Source organism: Chinchilla lanigera, unplaced genomic scaffold, assembly GCF_000276665.1.
Source record: "Chinchilla lanigera isolate Chin_1 unplaced genomic scaffold, ChiLan1.0 scaffold00081, whole genome shotgun sequence".
Classification (NCBI taxonomy): Eukaryota; Metazoa; Chordata; class Mammalia; order Rodentia; family Chinchillidae; genus Chinchilla; species Chinchilla lanigera.
In genome coordinates, this window is record NW_004955482.1 from 1,560,613 (window position 1) to 1,582,373 (window position 21,761).

The 21,761-nt window shown below is 62.0% G+C and overlaps 1 protein-coding gene and 1 long non-coding RNA gene across 6 annotated transcripts; one reads left to right on the forward strand and one right to left on the reverse strand.

Annotated features, from left to right (window-relative positions):
• Window positions 1–7,322: 7,322 nt before the first annotated feature.
• Window positions 7,323–13,662, forward strand: LOC102004709. 4 transcript variants are annotated; one of them, XR_263821.1, is made up of 4 exons: window positions 7,323–8,670; window positions 8,762–12,859; window positions 13,157–13,253; window positions 13,393–13,662. XR_263821.1 is itself a non-coding variant. In XM_005402995.1 (2 exons), exons 1-2 carry the CDS (start codon window positions 8,019–8,021, stop codon window positions 9,070–9,072), a joined length of 963 nt encoding a protein of 320 aa, XP_005403052.1. In that variant the 5' UTR covers window positions 7,323–8,018; the 3' UTR covers window positions 9,073–13,662. The 4 variants fall into 4 exon arrangements, 1 of the variants encoding a protein (XP_005403052.1); XR_263822.1 differs by having other exon boundaries at window positions 8,762–12,092; XR_263820.1 differs by having other exon boundaries at window positions 8,762–13,253.
• LOC106146522 lies at window positions 13,336–19,504 on the reverse strand. Of its 2 annotated transcripts, XR_001230995.1 has the most exons (3): window positions 19,145–19,504; window positions 17,393–17,679; window positions 13,336–17,286 (listed from the first exon to the last, which is right to left on the reverse strand). It is a non-coding gene; the product is annotated as an uncharacterized LOC106146522 (long non-coding RNA). The 2 variants fall into 2 exon arrangements; XR_001230994.1 differs by having other exon boundaries at window positions 17,393–19,504.
• Window positions 19,505–21,761: the final 2,257 nt, after the last annotated feature.

The following is a 21,761-nucleotide window of genomic DNA, read 5'->3' on the forward strand; positions in this document are numbered from 1 at the left end:
CTGGGAGGGTTGGGTGAGGGCCAGGGGGTCGGGCACGGTGGAAGCCAGCAAGGTGGGTGTGTGAAAACTGCCGCTGTGATTGGTACAGTGAGCCCTGTGCCCTCCGGCCCCTGAGCTACCTTTCAGAACCTCCAAGTTAGAAAAGATTCTGTAGATGTCACTTGGCACTTCTAGAGTTCCCCTGAGAAGGTCGCCCGGGTACCCTGTCCCCTTCTGCCCCGGCGTCTGCTTTCCCAGTGCCAAAGCCTGGAGTGGGGTGCGAGAGTATGGCCTAATTGATCTTTTATGTGCGGTTTTAATTCCACCATGTTCAGGCCTATTATTTTAGCCACGGCCACTTCAGATGGCTTTCTTCTCTCTTGCTTTTCTTTTTTCTTCCTTTTTTATAAATATGTCCACAGAGTATCCTGTCCCTGTGGCCAGCAGCGACCCAGACCAACAAAATAGACGTTATTACCCAGAAAGGGCCTCTGAGAAACCAGCAACTGGAAGATAACTCTGTAACTAATAAATGAAAAGGGCCTTTTGATGCTCCAGCTGAAAAGATATTTTATTTTATTTTTTTTCCCTGTGTGTGGGATTTGCGCTGTGAGTCTGAGGAGCGGCCGGTTCCCCGCTGCTAGGCTGAGCTGCAACCGGCCCCCCTCTGGCAACTGTTATGGAGAATGGGGAAGAATTTTATGGCTGCCTCTCCCTCAGCCCTTTTTTCTTTTGTCTTCTTTGAAGAATGACTTTAGACATTTTATTTACATATTTAACCATGGATGAAAGGGGGAAGAGAAAGCGTTGGGGGCGGTCATGGGAATAGTGATATGTTTAAATTAATGGAAATCTTATTAGGCCTCTAAAAATGCGAGCAGAGGTTTCTAATGAAACTTTATAATTAAACACGATTGTGTATAACGTACAGGGCGAAGGATTTCTTTCCCGCCTCCACTACCTAAAAATGTATACACAGCAGAAGGCCTCCCTCGATCATCACACTGTCTCTAAGGTCCTACAGATGTTCGCAGGGGAAAGTGGAAAGTTTTTGAGAGGGAAGATTTCGGGAGGCAGGCAGCCTCTGGTGCAGAACGAAGGTTTTTGGGGGCGGAAGGGTTTGAGCGGGAGGCCCACTTTCCCTCTGTTGAAGCAGCAAGTCAGAAGTATAAAGTACTTTGACACGGATATTGCCAACAATCAAAGTTGTATCTTTTCTTATTATGTAACAGTCAATGGAAATTATAAGCCCTGTGCGAGGTTTTTTGAAACGGGATTAGAGAAAAACCTAAATAATCTCTTTAAGATAAAAAGTGCTGAGACTTTCAGCAGTAAAGAGAAACTGAACCGTAAGCTTAGCGTGCTACGAGCTAATTGCAGCGGTAAGCTTGTGCGAGCTGAGCGGAGTGGGCCCGGAAGAGGACATCGTGGGGCAGTTTGAAGACTGAGAGGGTACCGGCTGTCCGGGGGCCTTGCGGTGGTTCCCCTGGAGTGGCCTTTCAGTCACATTCCCGACTGGTGAGCCGGTAGCAAGACTGGTCTTTTCTGTCTGACCTGCTGGTGCCCTCGCTGCTGGGTGTGAGCGAGGACTTGCCGGACCCCGCCTGAGCAGAAGTGCGAAAGTGGTCTCCGCGCACCGTGGCCTAGCACACGGCGTGGGTGCCCGTGTGCGGGCTGCGCTCCTGACCTATCTTGTGTCGGCTTTCCCCAGAAGCTTCGCAGATATAAACATGTACAGAAAGCCCCGCTTTCTCACCCAGCGAGCCTGTCCTCTGCCACCCCGCTGAAAACCCCTTCAGCCCCCGGGAGGGATATTTCGTACTGGAGAGGCAGGCAGGTCCCAGCAGATTCAGCAGGCACAAAAGTTTTAATTACACTTAAAAAGCGCCGGTTGTAAGATGGGGGAAGGGGAAGGGGAGGTAAGAAATAAACAAAAAACAAAAAAGCCCCTCGTCATAAACTGGATGAGCCAGCACCCTCCGAGGCTGCAGAACAATTTAGGTTGCTATTTTAAGGCCACTTCCCTTGAGATGTGGATTGAAATATTACCAGAGGTTCCGCGGGGTGCATTCCCGTGAATTGCAAATCAGAGCGTTTCTTTAATCCTCTTTCAAGGCCGGGCCTGGGCTCGCTGGCGTCCAGCGGCTCCCCACTGCTTCTGGCGCAGAAGGGACCATTCAAGGGGCCAGCTTCCCTCCTCCATTCCCACACTCCAAAAAACAACACCGCAGACAGACACCCTCCAACTAAATTAGATTAAACTCCTTCTCCTCCGCAGCGCATTAGCCTTTTTACTGCCGGCTTCCTGGGCAGCGCCTCCGCCCTGTTTAAAGACACAGCGCTGCCTTTCCACAGGCCGGCCGTGCACGGGAGCCAGCGTGACCTGAGGGGGCGTGGGGGACTGAGCACCCCCTCTGACTGCCTGCGAACCCTTGCGATCTGTGCTGAGCACGGAAGACTCCACGCGTGCCGGCTCGGAAGCGGATCTGGTGGACGTCCGCTAGGGGAGAGCTGGCCCTGTTCCCAGCACTGGGACCCGAAGTTCTGTGTGTGGCTGATGCTCACAGGGTTACTCGGAAAAGGGAAATCACAGGAGGCAGAGGGAGAGGGAGCGGGGCAGAGCCGGGGTCACCCACGCCGGCCGCCTTTGTGCTTGACTCCTCTGCTCCCTCTGTGTCCGTCTGTCTCTGCCCACTCCTCCTTCTGGGACCTCCGTGTCCTCCTGAGCACGAGGCTGCCCAGGAGGGAAGCCGGTCCACGCCAGGCCTGTGCCCCTGCACGGGGGCTGTGGAGGCTGGGATGAGGTAGGGACACTGTCCTTCCAGTGACAAAGCACCCTAGAGCCTGACCCTGCCTTAGGGAGAAGCGGTTCCTGCTCTAGACTTCCCAAGCGTGGGGTTGGTGTGCTGGGTCCCCACCCCGAGGCGAGCTGGGCAGGCCTGAACCCCTATGCTGGGTCGGACCCACTGTCTAGCACCACCTTCTGCCACTCGGAGCCACTTCCTGTCTCTGTGCCTCAGTTTCCCCCCCTGAGAAATGGGATTGCAGGGCTCCCACGTGCCAGGCACCTGGAGAGTGACAGGCTGAGGACACATGGGGGCACAGGGCAGGCCCATTGTGGTGGAGGACAGGAGCCGGGTGGACGGGAGCAGGGTCCATGGAGTGGAGAGGGACTGGGCAGGCCAGGCGAGGGCAGGGGCGTGGAGATACCCTGGTCACACGTGGTGACACAGGCAGAACTTCAGTGACAAAGGCTGCCAGAACCACAGAGAAGCACACACCCCTGCGGGCCTGGCCCCTGCACGGTGGCAGGAGGGTGCTACATCCGAGACCGGGAGCTGACGGCCTGGGTGAGGCCACCGCCCTCCCAGGGCTCCAGATGAGACCTGGAAGGGCCCCTGAGTGCTGGTCCTAACAGACACGGAGGGCCCGCGTGAACTTCCACGGGGGGTCCCGCAGGCGCGGGCCTCACACGGCAGCCAGCAGGGGGCCCAGCCGCAGTTCTGCTCAGGGTCTTCCCGGTGCCCCTGGGCAGGCAGCCCTCACGTCTGGCATCTTGAGTTCTTACCTGAAGAGACCCCGCAGGCCCGAGACGGTGGTGGCAGTGGGGAATACGTGCCGGCTGACCTCGGCTTGTCCTGGGCCACCGTGTCCGATGCAGGGTCCCCGCGCCCGGCTTCACCAGCTGTGAATTTTCCTCCTGCTCGTCCTGCTCCCCAGCATCTGGCCCAGGGCCCCCGTGTCCCCTCCTCTACCCAGCACGGGCTGGCTCGGGCCCCACCGGGCAGCTCTGTGCCACCGCAGCTCAGCTGGGAGACGGGACACAGGGTGCCCTGCAACCAGCGGGCCTAGAATGGCGTCAGGGACCCGTTAGGGTGCGCGAGGTGCGGGGTGAAGAGGCCGCAGCTGAGGTGGTTCTGTTTTCCGGAAACTGTGGAGGAGGCTGGAGGAAGGGGAGCCACCACCTGACTTTGGCTGTCCTGGGACCGTGGAGGCCCGCGAGGAGCCGCCGCCCCAGTCAGGACGGAGCAGAGGAGGCTCTGGTCAGAGGGAGGGCGGGGCTGTTTCGGGACCTGGAAGGCGCGCTGTCTATGCTGTCCCTGCGGTTTTAGTTCCCCTTGGGGCTCCTTCCGCCCCCCACACTGCCACTGCCCCTAAAGGTGAGCAAACCTACCGCTGCCGCCCACACCTCCACGGTCCCACTGCCCACGCCTCCGTGGACCCCACCACCCAGAAGCACATCTCCGCTCTGCGAGTCCACATGCCACGGGTTCTGGCCTCTCAGCTGCATGCCAGAGACCACTGAGGGGGAGGCCAGGAGTCCTGCGCAGCAAGGCTTCTCCCTGGGTGAGACAGAGGCCAGGAGCTGGTCAGGCCACAGCCGCCACCCTCAGGGCCTCAAGGGCTTCAGAAGGATGTGTCCAAGGCCGGGTCCGCAGACTCGGAAAGAGATCCGGATTCTGCTGCTGTGCGTCGGGTCTCCAGCCAGCACTCTCCGCAGTTACCCAGCGGGTGCTCATCCAGAGACGGTTGTCAGAAGAAGAAGGTTTGGGACAGGAAGCCCGCATGCTGGGGCCACCCGGGACCACCTAGACCTGCCCGAGGCAGGAGGAGAGCTGACGGCGTTGTGGCGGTGGCCCCGTGGCCTGTGGGACTGGGTGCGCCTGTCTCCCTGCCCCTTCAAGTCACAGGGTGCCCCGAGGCAGGCTGTTCCATCTGCATGTCTTCGGCCCTCTCCAGGTGCTGCCTCCTTCAGGCTGGCCCGATCCCGAGTCTGCGCCCCTGGCACCTGGACTGGTACAAAATGTGCGCCTCTCCAGGGATCCACGAGTCCTGCCCCCGAGCCACTGCTCTGCCTGTGCCCCGATAGCCACCCTCCCCGTGTCAGCCTCGGTGCACTGGTCAAGGATGGTGTTTGTGGGGGGCTCGTTGGTGAGAGGAGGAACCCAGCTGGGATTGTCTAAGCCACCCCAAGCTCCGTCTCCTCGGGGTGGAAGGGACGGAGCCTCAGGAACAGCTGCATCCAGGGGCAGGCACCGCACGCAGCGCCCGCCCTGCTCCTTCGTGGTCCGGCTTCTCCAAACCTTCCCCGACCCAGCGAAGCTGCCCCAGGGACCCGCGAGCCTCGAGCATCCTCTGAGCTGTGAGCTTGGGGACCAGACAGACCTTTGTGTTCTCCGTCAGGTTCTGCACGCTGCTGGGGCTGAGGCCATCCCGGCTGGTCAGGCCTTGACCTTAGACGTGTGTGGGTGCGTGCGTGTGTGCATGGACATGTGCCTACGTGTGTGTGAGGGAAGGGGGACACACTGAATCTCATGTGTCCCGCACAGGTGTCTCTGGGAAGAAAGAGCCCGAATTTCCAGGAGGAGAGTTCTGTGGGGAACACAGTCCCCGCCCTGACCCACCACACTGATGATACGTCATAAGTGTGTTCCAGTGTCCCTAGGGCCTTGGAACCACCACCCAGGCAGGGGGCTCGGCCAGTGCCCCTCCCAGGGGAGCTGCCTCAGCTGAGGCGTCTCGGATGTGGAGGTCAGAAGCCCACAAGGAGGCCATGGAGAAGGAGAAGAAAGAGGAGATGTGAGGGCTGGTGCAGTGGCATCCTGGGCCGGCCGGCTTTAAGACGTGCCCTCCTCATGCCTGGCCCCTGGGATGGTCTGCAGGGACCCAGTCTGCGTGTCATCAGTGCCCCCGGGGCCTCCTGCGCAGCTGTGCACTGCCCTTCCAGGTGGGCTGACCCTGTCTAGCCAGTTGCCTGCAGCGTGGGGCAGGGTGGCCCTGCCAGGTGACCTCCGGATGCCCAGGACTGTCTCGGGCTAGGGCCATGCCTGTGGGCGGCAGCTGGCCCTGGATGGAAGTGGGGCCTCACTCTGCTCCAGGCTGTCCTCTCTCCCCCGGCCTGCAGCAGTCAGGCAGAGGCCGGAGAAGGCTGACTGTGCCTCTGCAGATGTTTGATGACTGACTCCGAAGCCACTGAGTCTGAGCAGTTCTCACAAGTCAGATCGGGAAGGCTCAGGGCGGGCTGGCCAGTGGCAGAGCAGAAGACTTGACTGGGAATGCCCTCAGTAATACGGGGCTGACACCTGTCAGAACCACACGTCGGCAGCGAGGACGGGGCCTGGCTTGGTTCGTTGGTGACTGAAAGCCTTGTTAAGGGCCAATATTCATTCATCTCTCTGCTCTGCCATTTTGAGCCTATTGCTTTGGCCTGGGCCAGCTTTCCTCCTGTGCTCATGATGACTGCCCCTGTTCCTGCCATCACATGTACAAATGGTACCTATTCCATGGGAGAAAAAGGACAAGCCACATTCACCGTATGAGATCTTTTTCTTTAATCAGTGAGAGCAGTTTCCAGAAGCCCTGCAAGGGCCTTCGTCTTTCACCTCACTGGGTTGAATGTCTGCATGTCTGCACTGCGCCCGTGAGTGGAGGGGATAAGGCCACCAGGCCCGGCTGGGTGTGTGCGTGGAGCGGGCAGGCAGGTACCTCAGCAGAGCTGCGGCTCAGCCAGCGGAGGAGGCGGGGCCGGAGGTCAGACAGACATCGAGAGGGTCTTCGGCCTTGGTCACCCCAGGCTTCAGTCTCAGAAGGTAGTGCCGCCCTGCTGCACGGGGGCGGCTGTGAGGGTTAGAAGCAGCCACCTGGGGGGTTCAGGAGTGAGGCCACCCGGGCCCCGCCCAAGGAGCCCGCATGTCCCACTTTGCCAGCTGCACTCGTGAGCAGAGGGCCGGGGAGGGGCTCCTCTGAAACGCCGTGGATGTGGAGTCGCTGCCGTGACACCAGCAAGTCCTGGGGGAGGAGGGGGGCCCGAGCTCGCCGCCTCTCGCCTGCGCTCTGAGCTGCGCATCGTCTGTCAGATGAGCTGGGGCCGGGGCTGCCCCCCCGTGGGCCGGCACCCAGAGCCTCAGAGACTGTGCGGAGGTTCTGGGCACCGGGGCAGAGCAGTGAGCAGGGCCGCGGGCTGCTTCGCCAGACGCTCAAATAACCGTGGCTACCCGGCCCCCAGAAACAAAACCGAGGAAATGCCGCACCTACCCGACCTTCTAAACTCAGTTTAGAACCAGGTAACTTTACCTTTGGCAGGCCAAGCTCCCGGTGCACTGCATTTCTCTGGCACGGTGGGTCGGTGCAGTGTGGCTGCTGACTGGAAACCCCAGCACACCGCCAGCAAAGGGGGTGCATCCTGGCCCCTCACCGCGCCTGGGCAGCCGCACGGAGCCTCTTTGCACCTGCTGGCTGCTAAAGATTTTTTATTTACTTTTGGTACTGGGGATTGAACCCAGGCCCTTCACACTGAGCTCCATCCCTGGCCCTTTGTTATTTTTTAAATTTTGAGACGGGGTCTTCCTATGTCACTGAGTTACCCAGGCTGGGCTCCAATTTGAGATCCTCCTGCCTCAGCCTCCCAAAGCACTGGGACTACAAGTATGGACGATCATGCCCAGCCTCTATTTTTTCAAAAGTAGCTACTGGAATATTTGAAGTTGCACGTAAAGCTCAGCTCAGCTCAGGTTGGATCTCTAGCTGAGGCCTTGAGCCCCCAGGTCTGCATTTGGGTCTGAGGGACAGAATCTGCTCCAGGCATTTTTGGTTTTGAAAACTGTGCGGGGTTTTGCGCACTTTAGAGCAGCCCTGCTCCACATAAAGGCAGAATGTGCAGCTTCCCCCGAGACTCGCGGCCCCTCCCTCTCGTGGTTTGCAGGGCGGAGGGCAGGTGGGGCGGGATCCAGGCCTCACACTGTGGCTGCTTCCCAGGCTGTCTGGGTCAGGAGGTGGATGGAGCCAGGTTGCCGGGCGATGGCCTAGTTACACCCGCCTCAGTTTCCCTGTGTAGGTGGCGAGCATAATTATATGTGCCAACAGGAGGTGGATAATCGCCAAGTGGGAGCTGGGCGGAGGCCGTGAAGGTGGCTGTCGCTGGCCAAGGCGACCCAGAGGACAAAATGGAGTGGCTGCCGGCCGGGACCCGAAGTTTCCCCAGGACACTGGGGGTGGGGTAGGGTGGGGGCTCTGCAGACTCCATCCCTGAGGCGCAGGACATGTGCAGGTGTCATGCAGCGGAGGCCTGGGAGGGGCCTGCCAGGGTCTCCAGCCGGCCTCGCACTCTCCTGGGTCCCTGGCTTGTCCCCGTTAGGGTAACTAGGGTGACCAGCGACTTCCATGGCGGCAGGAGGGTCACCTTGGACACAGAGCTTCACAGCCCCATCCCGGGGGACACAGGGAAGCACGGTGCTGTGGCTGGCAGAGCCACCCTTGGGCCCCTGAGCCTCCCGTGGGAGCCGAGCCTTCCTGGTGGCGGCTTTCTTACTGTGGAGGGCGGTGGTGGTGGTGAGGCTGTGGGGGATGGCGTGGTTTCTCGGCCGGGGTCCCGGGTGCCCTTCCCGTGCGCTGCCCCCATGACTCAGCACCCAGCCCCAGCTCTCCCAGACGCACCCACCCCTCGTGCAGGGGGAAAGGGTTTTCCCTGGGCCGCTGTGTCCGGCTCAGCTCCCGGAACGCTGACCGTGGCCTTCACTGGCTGCAGGAAACATGGGGAGCGTGGTTACAACAGACACCAAGCCCTGCGTCCCCCAGGGCCATCCCTGTCCTCCACGCCTGCCTGCTGGAGCCGTGGTCTGCAGCAGCATTGGAGACACTGCTCTGGGTCACACGGAGCCTCTGAGGGTAGCAGATGGTGCCACACCAGGGTTGGTGAGTGAGTGTTGGCTTCAGGGGCACCTGGCGGAGTGCAGGTCTGCTGCCTACTGGATCTGACCACAAAGCCGTGGCCTACACTTTCCAGACGCAGCAGGGGCCTGCCCTTCACCTGAACCCCAAGCCCGGAGGCAGGACACCAGCTCCCCTGGTCACGGAATGCACGTGCGCTCATCACGTGGAGGGTACAAAGCTGGCAAGACCAGCGGAGATGGCAGTGACACCCGAGCCCCCTCCCTGCGAGCCAGGTCCTCAGGATGCATCTCAGAGAGGCCGGCAGCACGCGTGTGCGGAGCGGACGGGTCCCGTGGTTGCTCTCCTGTCACTTCAGGCGTGGGGAGGACCCTGGTCTTGAAATCCCCCAGATCCCGTTGCGGCCAGCCTCCCCTCGCACCGTGACCCTTCCCGGTCTGGCATCGGCAACCCTCCATCAGGCCTCGCGCTGGTTTCCGGTTGTTTCCCGGTTGTGTCCCGCTCCTCCCTTCCTTTGGGGGGCATTTCCTGTCTTCAGAGCACCCCCAGAAGGCCGTGTGTCTTCGGTTCTGCTCCTTTGCACTCAGGGCCCGGCTTTGGGCTCGGGTGTGTCAGGTGTGTCAGGTGTGTCACACACACACAGACTCGGTTCAGGCACAGTGGGAGCTGGCGGCCCATCCCGTTCCTGGGTTGGGCTCAGAGTGTGGGAGGGTGGGCTCCCCACCTCCGCAGTCCCCGTCTGGATGGACAGGTTTCTGGGAGGCCGGGTGGGGCAGAGAGGCAGGATGCTTTCCCAAGGGCCAGCGGCGCCTGTGTGTGGAGAGGCTCTTGTCCTCCGCAGCCGGGTCTGGCGGCCGAGGGAGCGCACCCTGGGCACGGTGCCCCCGCCCTGCCTCCGCGCCTGCGCCCGCTAATTCCTCGCTGTGCTCAGTGTTTGCGTTGCCTTTATTCTGCCTGCCCGGCTCCCTCTTCTCAGAGTCGGCGTTTTACAGCTGCGTTCACCACAAACACGACTGGGAACAGCCCGCGCCCCTCCCCGGGGCTCAGCAGGAGGGTCGAGGGGCCCAGGAGCCCAGCGCTCCCGCGACGCAGGTCCCCCAGCCTCCTGCAGGGCCGGAGCCGCTCTGCTGGGACTTCTGTCCGCACGCGCTTTCCCTTGGCGCTCCAAGGCTGGGGCCTGGCCCCTCTGCAGCTCTGTGACGGCGAAGCTGGTGGCCTCCCCGGGTGCCCCCTTCCTCCCAGAGCCCCAGGGTGAGCGTGGGCCAGTCCGCCTGGCCTGGCTGGGATGCTGGGGTGGCACCGCCCTTGGGTTGGCCCCTGCAGTGGTAAAGGGGCCGCCCGCGACCTGGGTGGGCCTCACCTTGGGAGGGCCCGGGGCCCGGCTGTCTCCCTGCTGCAGTCAGCCTGAGGCCTCCAACGCAGCAAATACGCAGCCTGCGGTGTGCACGCCTGCCAGCCGCTGTGCACCACTTGCTGTGCGCTGCCTGCCCTCTGCCTCCGCGTCTACTCTCGGACCTGTTCATCATCTACCTACTCTATCTGACCTCTACTTCCACAGCTACACAACTGTCATCTGTGTATGATCTATCTATACGTAGACACAGCTATCTAAAAGTCCACCCACATGCTTAGGTGTGTCTATCTACCTACTTACGTGTCTAAGTCCCTGTGTATGTGTGCATCTATCTATCTCTACCTACTGGTGTCCACATACCTATCTCTGTGTCTGTCTGTCCATCTGTGTATTTTCCTATCCCTCTACCAAGCTCCCTGTCTGTGTATCTCTCTCTGTCTCCACACCTGTGCACCACCCCCGCCCCCTTGTCTCTGACCCTGCTGATGACCTCCCCGAGGTCTGGCCCCCCTGCACAGGTGGCAGTGGGAATCACCGGGTCCCCCTCCCTCTGTGTGAGCACCTGGCACTGTCCAGATGTGTGGGTGAGGGGACACTGCACCCTGGATCTCCTCACCTGGGGACCACCGTCATGGGTCCAGGACGTCTCTGTGGCCCTGGGCTGCTGTGGGACCCCTGCCTGGCCCCCCCTCGCTGGGCCACACTGCGGCTCCCTTGCTCTTTCTTGGGGCTGTCTGCTTTCCTTCAGCTCTCCCAAGGGACATGGAGCCCGGCACCTGTACGCACACGCCTGCAGCTGTGAGTGGAGCGCAGCCCGCAGGACCAGTGGAGGGGCTGAGCGCAGGGTCCACAGCGACCCCTCACTGGCCCTGAGGCCTCCTGAGAACCATGACTGAGTCCTCCTGGGTCGGCTGCTGTCCACGTGGCCTCCATGAACTCTCAGGATGCCTTGCTAGGTGCCCAGGCCAAGCCGAGGGGGAACAGGGAGCCGACGTGCACGTGGGTGTCCTGGCTTCGCTGCTCACCTGCACACCGCAATCCCGGGAGGGCCGTATGGGACCCGGGACCCCTGCCCTGGAGGCTGCTCTCAGATTTCTGCATCTGGCCCGGGGATGTGGCACCAGCTGTGGCCGGCCGAGCCTGACCGCAGTCTGGACCCTGCTGGCTCCCACAGCCTTCAGGGCTGGCGGTCTTCCCTCGCTGTGCCCACAGCCGTGCCAGCGGCACACGGCAGCCGGGCCACCCCGAGGACGAAGATGACGCACATGAACTGGGCGACCTCACAGGAACAGACCCTGCGGCGGCGGAGCCGGGCGGCCTGCTCCCCGTGAGGCTCCGGGGAGGCCCTTGTGCCCGTCCCTGGCTGCTGGCTTGTGGCTGTGTCCTCCCGTCCCTCCCTGAGAGTCTGTGGAACTTTCACGAGCAGCACAAGGTCATCCCACTCCCCTCACCTGTGACCAGCAGCACTGTCTCCGCCGGAAGCCACCCCTGCAGGTCCCTGGGCTCCCTAGGACGTGGGTGTTGGGGGCACAGTTCAGCCCATGACACGTCACATCTCCTTGGATGGTGACAAGTGTGGGCTTCTTAGTCCTACTGGAAAACCGGACAGAGGCCGCAAGGGCAGGAGGCAAGAAGGTCGGATGCCGAGAGCCGGTGTCTTCGCCCTCGGGGCAGAGGCAGCACGGCGGCTGTGTGGGACACAGTCGGCTGCCCGGGGCAGGGGCCAGGGTGGCAGAGCCGCCCCTAATCCCGGAGGCCAGGATGGAGGGGGCGTCCCTGTTTCAGCCTCATTTGGAAACGGAGCCGGAGGGCTCCAGGCAGCTGAGACTCCGCGGGCCCCGCTGCACTCGAGGGTCTCTTTGTTTCTCCTCCAACTCATGATAAAAGGGAAGCTTCTGGAAGGCGATCTGGCCAGGCTTGTAACGGGCCCTGAGGACATCCACGCCCTGACCTTGGGGGCCTGTGAAGGTGTTGGCGGAACAGGCTCTGCTGTGCCAGGGCCACGGGTGCGGGCGGGCTCGCTCTGCCGTTCTTCACACGATGGGTGCTGACATGTCTTCCAGCCCGCGACCTCGCCAGCTGCTCCTCAGAGGTGAGCCGCGTCCCTGTCTGTGAGTACAAAGGGTGGAGACCCAGCTTGACCTCCGAGCCCCGGTGCCTCTTCTGGGAAGGCGACACAGCCATCCCACGTCTCTCCACGGTCCCCTCGAGGATGAGAAGCACCACTTCGGGGCGGCAGCGCCCTGCTGTCCTGGCTCCCGTGTCCCACCCCTCGGCACAGGGGCAGCCGCAGCCGGGACTCTGGCCTGCGGCCAAGACCCCGACAGCGGTGGCAGGGCTGCCGCGTGAGCGCTAGGACCTGTGAGCCCTGTCTGTGCAGACGCGTCGCCCACGGCTGCGCCTGGGGACCCTCTGCGCAGGGCTCCGTGTCCCCGGGCGTCTGTCTGGGCCGCTGGGACCTCGCCCCACTCCTGTCTGCTGACATCGAAGCAGCGCCTGTGCCTTGGCTCCGGGCGGCTTTCCAGGGGACGCTGCGACCGACAGGCAGATGTGGATCCAGGCGGCCCGGCTTCATGTTTTTCTAATAGGAAATTTTAGACAAATAACTGCAGATTCATAAAAAATAACACCGACCCCATGTGCCCTCCACGATGATCTCATCTTACAAAGTCTGAAACAGAAAATGGTGGCCAGGATGTGGCCCATCTGGCTTCACTTGTCACCGGGACCCTGTTCTGCCACACAGGGTGATGTGGCGTTTTCGAGAGAAAGATGTTTTTGATCCAGCTCTGACTCTGAGGTCCATCTGTCCAGCTTTACTGATGCCTAGTACCCTTTAGAAAACCTGTAGTGAGGCTGGTAAGTCACCTCAAAGACTGAGTGGTCCATCCAGGAGCCAGTCACCGGTCGCCTGAGGCCGAGTGTATGTCACAAAATGGCTGCAACTGCACCATCCATCTTTCACATGTCTTACAGTGTGACCCTGACCCCAACCTATCCATCAAGATGAGGGCTACGGTGCTTCTTAATTCAAGTGGGCTTGTCACTGCGGAGGGAATGATGCTGTGTGATACCCGAGAATAACTCAGAAATGGTGGTGGGGAAGCATCCTGTGGCTCTTTTAAGCATGCTTGTCCTGGAACTGTGCTCTCACAGGTAAGGACCCGCAGACTGGCCCATGAAGAGGTCCCGTGGAGGTGCCGTGGACAGCAGCCAGCTCAGGCACAGAAAGCCAGCAGCTACTGCCGGACACGTGAGTGGACCACAGACTCACCCTGCCCTGGTGACAGAACATCCCGCCCTGCCGAAGCCCCTACCCTGCCGGAACTGCAGACCTGGAAGATGCTCGTTCTCTGCTGTTAAACTGAGGGTGTTTCCTTGTTTTGCAACAGGAACTGGAAGGCGACCCTCGGCTGCTCCCCAGGCACCCGCTGCAAACCACGCTCTGTGCTGGGCAGTGGGGAGGACTGGGCGGAGAGCCTGGTGCGGCCCCGCCCGCCCGGCACCACCTCGCCAGGGAACGAGAGATCATCGGAGCCCTGCTTTGCTCATGCCCGGATTTGTTTTTGTTTCTGTTTTATTTTATTTTTAAAGGAGGAGGAAACTTGGACTCCGTCCCCTCTGGGCTTTGATGTGATTGCCAAATGAATTAGCCAAAAGTATTCCACTCTGGCTGAGCCAGTTCACGTTGCCCGGGCAGAATGAGCTGTGAGTCACCCTCCGCTGCTGGCTGGGAGGACAGCTGTCCCCTGGACCTGTGCGTTTGGGCCTCAGTCCCGCCGTGACCCGGAGGTGGGGGCGCAGGGTCAGGGGCCGTGGGAAAGATGGGGTGGACCTGAGCCGCGGGGTGTCCAAGAGGCTGACAGTCAGGGAGCCGGCCAGGGGAGCTGGGGCCAAGGGACGGCAGGCTCTGCTGGCTCGGGGTCCTCACGCCTCTCAGGCCCCACCAGCGCCCTTTCAGGCCCCGCACAGGCCAGCGGGAGTGCGTGAGAAAAACCGGGTATTGCCCGGATGGAAAGCCAAGACCCAAGTTTGCAAACTCCACGAAAACAAACACAAGAAGCAGGTTCCTGGCCCGCAGGACCGGGAGATGGGAGGCCCAGGCTGCGCTGTGCAGCTGCGTGGGGACCTGGGAGGCAGGGGGCTCAGGCTGTGCCCAGGCCCGGGGAGGCTTTCCCGTGGGAACACGAGGCTGGGACAGCCACAGCTCGCCCTGGGTGCAGCAGCCGCTGGCCTCTGGAAAGCCGCATTTCCCCGGCACCCCTGCAGGGGACATTCCTGTGACGCTTGCGTCCCGTCCCCGGCTTCCAGCCACAGCATCCTGCACTTCCCCAGCTCATTCTCACGCTCCATCCTGGCTGCAGGGCTGGTCATGTGGGCCAGAGCTGGCCAATCAGAGCACAGATCTCTGAGGCTGCAGTGATTGGCTGGGGGGGTAGGCACGTGACCTGTTTCAGCCAATAGCCATCAGATGGAGAACTGGTTCACACAGGTGAGGAAAGAAGGCTCACCTCCAAGGGGCTTGGGGCAGAGATGTTAGAGCCGGAAGCCCTAGGTGGGGGCCAGCAGGGGACACCGCTCCTGCTGTTCTGGGGTGGAAGTCTTGACCTCAGGAGTGGGTGCCCCTTCTGAGGCTTCCAGGCCCTTCAGGGCGCCAGAGGCTCCCACAGTCCTCGAACCATGGGTCTTTTTCCTCCATCTTTAGAGCCACCGTCTGTGTCCCATCCCTCTGTCTTGGTGTCTCCTGGTGACCGCAGCAGGAAAGGGGCCCCACATTCCACCTGCCTGCGTGGTTAGCCAGGCTCACGGGCCGATTCAGGACCCCATCCCCGGCAGAGGCCTGGACCCACCTGCCAAGCCCGTGTGCGCGTCTGGGTCACGGCTCCCGTGCGAGATGTGACGTGTGGCAGCAGGGCCAGCGTTATTCTGCTGGCCATGGTCACAGTTAGCAAGCCTTTCCTCCACACAGTAGTATTTACTGAGTATTAAAGGCTGTGCAAATGTTTACAAGGTCCAAGAAAGCTGGAAGGGTGGGTACGGGGTCACACCCCAAAGGTTTGCAGTTTGAATTGATTTAGCTTTCTGCGGTGACTGACAGGTGACTTGACAGCTGAAGTAGGAGTCACCCTTCTTCTTCGAGCTTTAGAAAAGATGTGTCTGAAATATGCAGAGTTGCTGGAGTCTTCCCAGCTGAGCGTGAGGGGCTCTGGGGCCACCGTGAGTGCCCAAGAAGGGGCTGCAGCTGGCACTGAGCAGGAACCAGTGTCCCCAGCAGGAGCCCTGGCTACATGCCAAGGTGAGGCCCCTGGGGACCTTTTCTGGGGCCCCAGTGCATGAGGCACGAGTCCCCGGGAGCTGTGGTCCCCAAGTTCGCCAGCCCCGGCTCCTCAGCTCTGAGCACCTTCCTGTCCCCTGTCGGCAGCAGGCCTGTCCTCCACCTCCTGCCTGTGTCCCAGGAACACCGGCTCCCTTCCTCAGGCCCTCCCGCCTCCTGCCCCAGTGCGGTGTGCACCCGCTTCCTGCCTCCTGTGGGGTCCCTGCCCGGAACGTGCGTGTCAGGAGACCGCATGGCGTGAGGCCTTCCTGCCCCGCCATGTGCCCAGCTCCTGCACGTTGCTGCCCAGACCGGCCCTTCTCTCCTCTCTGCAGTGGATGAGCTCCTCTCGCTCGGATGCAGGGCTCATGTGTCCATCTGTGTACTGCAGTCCCCGGGTTGCTTCCCTGAGGTCACTTTAGAAATGCTCCAGACTGGGTGAGTTCTGGGGGGCCTCCCTGTGCCTACCTTCTCCAGAGGGGACCTCGGGGCACACGGGTGTCAGGGAGCCTGTCCCCAGCCTCTGGCCCCACAGATTTCCTAGAGGACACAAGGCCGGTTCTAGGAAGGGGCTGGGGAGCCAGCTCACCACCCAGGAAAGCTTTGGCCAAAGGACTGGCCTGTCATGGACTCCGGCATCCAGTTCACCCTAGAAGCCATCGTGGCCCGGCGGGCAGTGAGGCTACCGCTGCCCCCAGGACACAGGCACCTGAGCTGCTGAGGTTGGGGACGATGGCAGGGGCCTGCAGGGTCACAGGATGGAGAGTGGCATCCACCAGCGGCTGCCCTCAGAGCTGGGACCCTGGAGCTGCCCTGAGATGCTTCACACAGGGTCTAGGGGGCCCTCACATACCAGGCCGGGGTGGAGGGGAGTCCTCCAGCCACCAGCGCTGCACATGGGGCCTCTGAGTAGTGGCAGAGGCGGCACTGCCCACCTGTGGAGGGCGTGAGATCCCTGGCACGCCCTCCTGCGGCACTAGTGGGCAGGCAGGGCGGGGCGGGGCGGGGCGGTGGCCAAGGAGGAATTCCCTTCAGCTTCCTGGGACCCTCCTCAGGCCCGGCTGTCACCAGCCACGCTAGAGGCCTCTGGCCACCTGAGACTGTGGCTAGCAGGTGTGCAGACCGGTGTGGGAGGACCCGGGTGAGCGTGTGCGCAGCCTGTGTGAGCACTGATGCTAGTGTCTGGATGACCGTGTGTGTGTGTGTGTGTGTGTGTGTGTGTGTGTGCGCGCGCGTGTGTGAGAGAGAGAGCCCGTGGTCAGGTGAGCGAGTAAGCACGCGTGTGCCCGTGCACAGCTCCAGACCTGTGGAGACCCCGTGACAGCCACCCCCGTCCCCACCCAGGCCCAGCGCCGAGCGGCACGCAGGGGAGGGAGGCTGCTGGACTCAGGCCTCAGAGGCTGAACCTGGGCGGGGACCGGCAGGAGGGGGCCTGGCCGAGCGTGTGAGATGCTGGGGCTCAGGAGCGTGCGCCCGCCGCAAGCACAGTACGGGCGGGGCGTGGGGTGCAGGTCACTGGCCAGTGCCCCCATGCCCCTGGCTGCCTCTGTCCCCACTCTCAGCCTGTGCGGGGGCGCCATTGCCATCCTGTGGGTGCCGGTGCGTTGGGGGGAGCTCGGGGAGGCTTCTGTGGGGCTGCCCCGGCTCCCTGTGGTGTGATCTGAGAACCCGAGCGCGGAGTCCACACTGCCTGGCAGGGCCACACAGAGAGCGACTGCAGGGCCACGCGGGGGACACTGGCTGCCTCCTCCCCTCAGTCCCTGGCGGGAGGTGGCGGGATCGGACTTGCGGCTTTCACGGGAAACGGGACTGAGCTGTCAGCAGCCTGGAATGCTGCTCGTCTCTGCACCGCGCGCGGAGGCTGCTACTTTGTGCATCTGGGGCGTTTGCTCCGTTTCCTGAAGCCACGTGGGAAACCAGACGCTGGTTTTCGCCAGAACTTGTGGGAGCCCCCGGGCCCACATCAGGAAACCTGCAGTGCGGAAGTGTCGGGAAGTCTCAGAGCATCAAAGGGAGGCCTGGGCCTCAGGACCCGTCCCGGAGTCCCCTCCCCTGAGCTGGCCTGCGACCCTGCGCACCTGCCCGCCCTGCTCGGCTCCGGGACGGCTGTCCCCCTGGGATCTGTGGCAGCAGTGGCCCCCGAGCCCAAGCAGGGCTGTGCAGAGCTGGTCAGGCAGCTTTCGGGACATCGGTGGGCGTGGAGGGAATGGGGGGGGCCTCGGCCGGTGCCCTGCCCCCACCTCCATGCCGACTTCCTGTCTCCCCTGCACACGACCCTGGCAACGGCTGGCGTCCAGCTTAGTCCCAGCAGAAAGTCGCGTGTGCCACGCAGTCACACTCACAGCCCCGACCAGCATTGGAACATCTGGAGGGGCCCCAGGCCACAAGGACAGCAGCCGTCAGGGGAGGACGGCTCGCCAAGCGCCTGCCACCCTGTGCCCGCAGTCGGGTGTGGGTCCCCCCACCCAGCCCTGGGGACCCTGTGGCCAGACTGCAGGCTCGTGCTCAGGGCGCGGTGAAGGGGGGTGCGGAGGGTGGGGCCCTGTGAGGCCTCGCAGCAGGATCAAGTCTACTTTAAGTCCACCGCAGGCAGCTCGCTTCCCGGGGCAGGTGGCCTGGGCCTCTGGAGCTGCTGGGAATAGCAGTTTTCCCCAGGAAGGAAAAACACAAACAAATCCCCTTGTGACCAGAGGCCAAGTTGGGGCTGGCTCCTGGGATCACCATAGGGTCTGGGCCCCGCCTCCAGGCTCTCCAGACTCTTCTAGAATGTTCTCTGCTCCCGAGGAGGAGGGCACCTCTGCTGTCCTTCTCTCCAATGTCCTGAACTCGCCCCAGCCTCAACATGCTCCTGTCCCCAGACAAGGTTGCACCCGGCCCCAGCATGTGCTGCTCGTGGGGAGAGGGCCCCGAACGGCCCACTGCCACACCCTCAGCCCTTTTCATTTTTTGTTTTGAGATAGGATCTCCCTAAGTTGCTCAGACTGGCCTCAAACTTGGGATCTTCCTGCCTCAGCCTCCTGAGTGGGGCACCCTTCAGAATAAGGCTTATAGTCACCCCGTCCGTGGCACTGTGACACAAGGTGTGGGGGATGGCAGTCAGCTGCCCAGTGCTGCTGTCACACTTCCTGGACAAAGCACCTACTCTCCAGAAGAAATCCTGTCTACTTTCCCCTCACTAAGACACCATCAACCTCTACAGCACATGTGCGGGGCCTCCTTCCTGCCCATTGTCCTTTCCTAGCAGACTTCAGTGACCCCAGTGCCATGGCCCCTCCATGGCCCCAGGCCCCAGGTGACCGAGGAGAGAGAGACATAGGGACCGAGGGACCCTGGAGCAAAGCCCTCTCAGGGAGTAGACAACAGGAGATGCCAGCAGGACCAGGCAGGGCTCTCCCTGGGAAGGTCACCTGTGCCACCATGGCCCTGCAGCCTGGGTGAGCCGAGCGCCAGGCACAGGAAGACCCCAGGATACCCTGAGAAGTGAGACATGATGCCCTCCTGCCTTCCGGACCTCCCTGTGGATGCCAGGTGTCCCCAGGGCCCAGCCTTGACTTGTCCCCAGCCGTCTTCCTGGCCAGCACATCCAGTGCCAGCTCTGAGCCCGCTCAGGCACTTGGGTCTGGAACGTGTGCCACCCACAAGCAGAGCAGAAGGCCCCGGAGAAGGCTCCCCTCTGAGCCCAGTGACCTGGGTTGTGTGGCAGCTGGCACTGGAGTGGGGAGATGTGACCTCTGCCACACGTGACCCTGTCCCCTCCCCCTGGGCCCAGGCCCCTGCTTCGTGGTGGCTGCTGTCTGGCACAGCAAAGCCCCCCTGATTTCTGTGCATACTTTCCTGGCCTCCGCGCGTGGCACGCAGGAACTTTCCGTTATTGATCAAAGCTTCAATGCGGTCGCTTCGCTCCTGAACGTGAAAGGTTCTGGTTGGAGGATTAGAAAAGCGTGAGACTGGGGCTTCCCGGGGAGGCACTAGAGAGGGGCCGGGTTGTCCTCGCCCGCTCTGAGCACCCACACCCGGAGCGGTGAGGAGTGAGGCCGCCCACGGAGCCCAGGACTGTGTCTGCGGTAGAAGAGACGCCGTTCAGCGCGGCACAGTGAAAAGTTTACTTTCTTCAGGCTGTTGCCATGGGAACCATGTTTGGTTGTACACCTAAAAAAAAAATCCCAAAGGCCAATGGGATTTATAGAGGCAGCCAGAAATGACCTGGGGAGGTGTGGTGGTGCATGCCTATAATCCCAGCACTCAGGAGGCCGAGGCAGGAGGATTGCTGCAAGTTCAAGGCCAGCCTGGGTAACATAGTGAGTTCAAGGGCAGCCTGAACTGCATAGTAAGACCCTGTCTCAAAAAGACCAAAAAAAAAAAAAAAAAAGATTATGCATCTGGGTGTGGTTGGAGTGCTCTGGAAAGCTGAGGAAGGAGGATCCCAAGTTTGAGCCCAGCCTGGGCAGTGTAGTGACTTAGAAAGACTCCGTCTCAAAATTTAGAATTTTATTAAAAGGTCTGGGGTAGTAGCTCAGTCCAAAAGTCCTGGGTTCAATCCCCAGGACGGCAAATAAATAAATGAGTGACTAAACAAAAATAAAGAACCTGTGATTGGGAGGGTCCCTCTGAGGAGGCGAGAAGGAAGAGCAGTGATGCAGCCGGATGCTTGCCCTGGCCTGGCCTGGGTCACCCGGCCTGGAGGCAGGCTGGGAAAGGTCCCAGGCTCCCGAGCTGGGACCCGGGAGGCTCTGAGGACCCCTCCTCCCTGTGGAGTCTGCACGCAGTCAGACGTGTCTCACGGAGTCCACGGCTCCCTCATCCGCGGCAGCAGTGGGCCCTAGCACGAGCGGGTTTGGGGCGGGCAGTGTGCTCCGGAGGCCGGCAGGGCGGGCTCCACCCACCGTCTGGGCTCAGCTCAGTCCCTACCTTGCCCAGAGCATCTGCAGCGCCCAGGCTCTCTCGAGCACCCCGGTGACGTCGACTCCTTCACTTGCGGGGTGCTGTCGGGGTTTGGGCCCGCGTCTCGTGCTGGTCCGTCCTGTGTTGCCCGTGTCTTTACTGAGCGCAGTGTCGCAGTCGGCCAGTTTACCCTCTGTCTGTCCAAACGCCGACAGCAGGTCACAGGCTGTTCCCCAAATCTGCCGGCACCTTCATCCCCCAGGGGAGGCATCGGGGAGGGTGCCTGGGCTGCCAGGGAGACCGCTGCCCCTTGTTGAAGGGGCCCCAGGGGACTGCCAGACACATGAGTGCCCGCCTGCAGTCTGCAAACTCCCGCACCCCACCAGGCAGGCACCTGGAAGGACTTCCGGGCCCAGGACTGTTGAGGCGGACTGCGACGGACACGTACGCCACTGCTCTGTGGAAGCTGGACAGGGCTCCCCACAGGCTTCGTCAGGCCCGCTGCCCACCGCTGTCCTGCCTGGACTTCCCCCGCCCCTCCTGGGGCCACTGGACAGGCGGGGCCAGGAGCTGTGAGTCTTAGCTGAGCGCGAGAGGGCTCTGCCCGGGGCCTGAAAACCCCTGACCCCCACAGCCACGGGCTCCCGGGCCGGCCTTGGGCAGCACCGGGTGGGAAGCCCCGTAGGGTGTTTTACAGGGCGCCAGCGGAGGCCAGCAGAACCCGAGTGAGGTGTGAGCAGGTGCTGCCAAGTTCAGGGCTGGTGAGAGCAAACTGCAGGCTTCGACTCCGCCTGGCAGAGATTCTTGCGCGTCTTCTCGTTACCTTGGAAGCCTCTCAGTATCTGTGCCGCGAGCAGCCTGGTGGGGGAAGTCTGGTCCCCTGCGCTCCCGCCCAGAGCTTTTCAGTGCTGGGGCCGCTGACGAAGCTAAAGTGCAGCGGCGCCTCCCGCACTCGGGGCTCCTGCCAGCGGGGACGGACCCTGGGGAACAGACCCCAAGATCGGCCGGGGAACACCCGCGGGCTCACCTCCTCCAGGCCCGTGGGACAGGCGCGGCGCTCAGTGGCTGTGCCACCCCCGCCCCCCCAGGACGCCCTGCGCCAGGCCCCTGGGTGGCGCAAGCTCAGTGACGCATAGACGCTGTGTCTGAGGCACCCTGGTCACAGTGATGGGTCCCAACTCACCTCGCAGGCACAGACTGCAAACCCAGATGGGTCCCCGGGGCAGCATGCAGGGGCGCTTCCGGGTTAAGGTATCTGTTCCCGTCTTGCTCACAGCCTGCCTTCCTGCTGTCATCACCTTCATATTATTTACGAAGAAATGGACACTCGGAGTCATACGAGCACCACGGCTGGAGTTCCAGAGTGAAGCTGCGATCGAGTTCCAGGAGGGGAGCTTTCCCAGGTCCTCTGTGCCCCTCGCACGCCCAGGGCACCACGGTGCCTGGAATGCCCAGGCTGGGTGCGATCCGTGCTGCCCGGGGCCCTGCTGGTGGACGAGTGAGCAGCTGTCCCTCCCAGCTGCTGCAAAACGCAAGGCTGTGAACTTGGGCGTGCAAGGCCCTGGG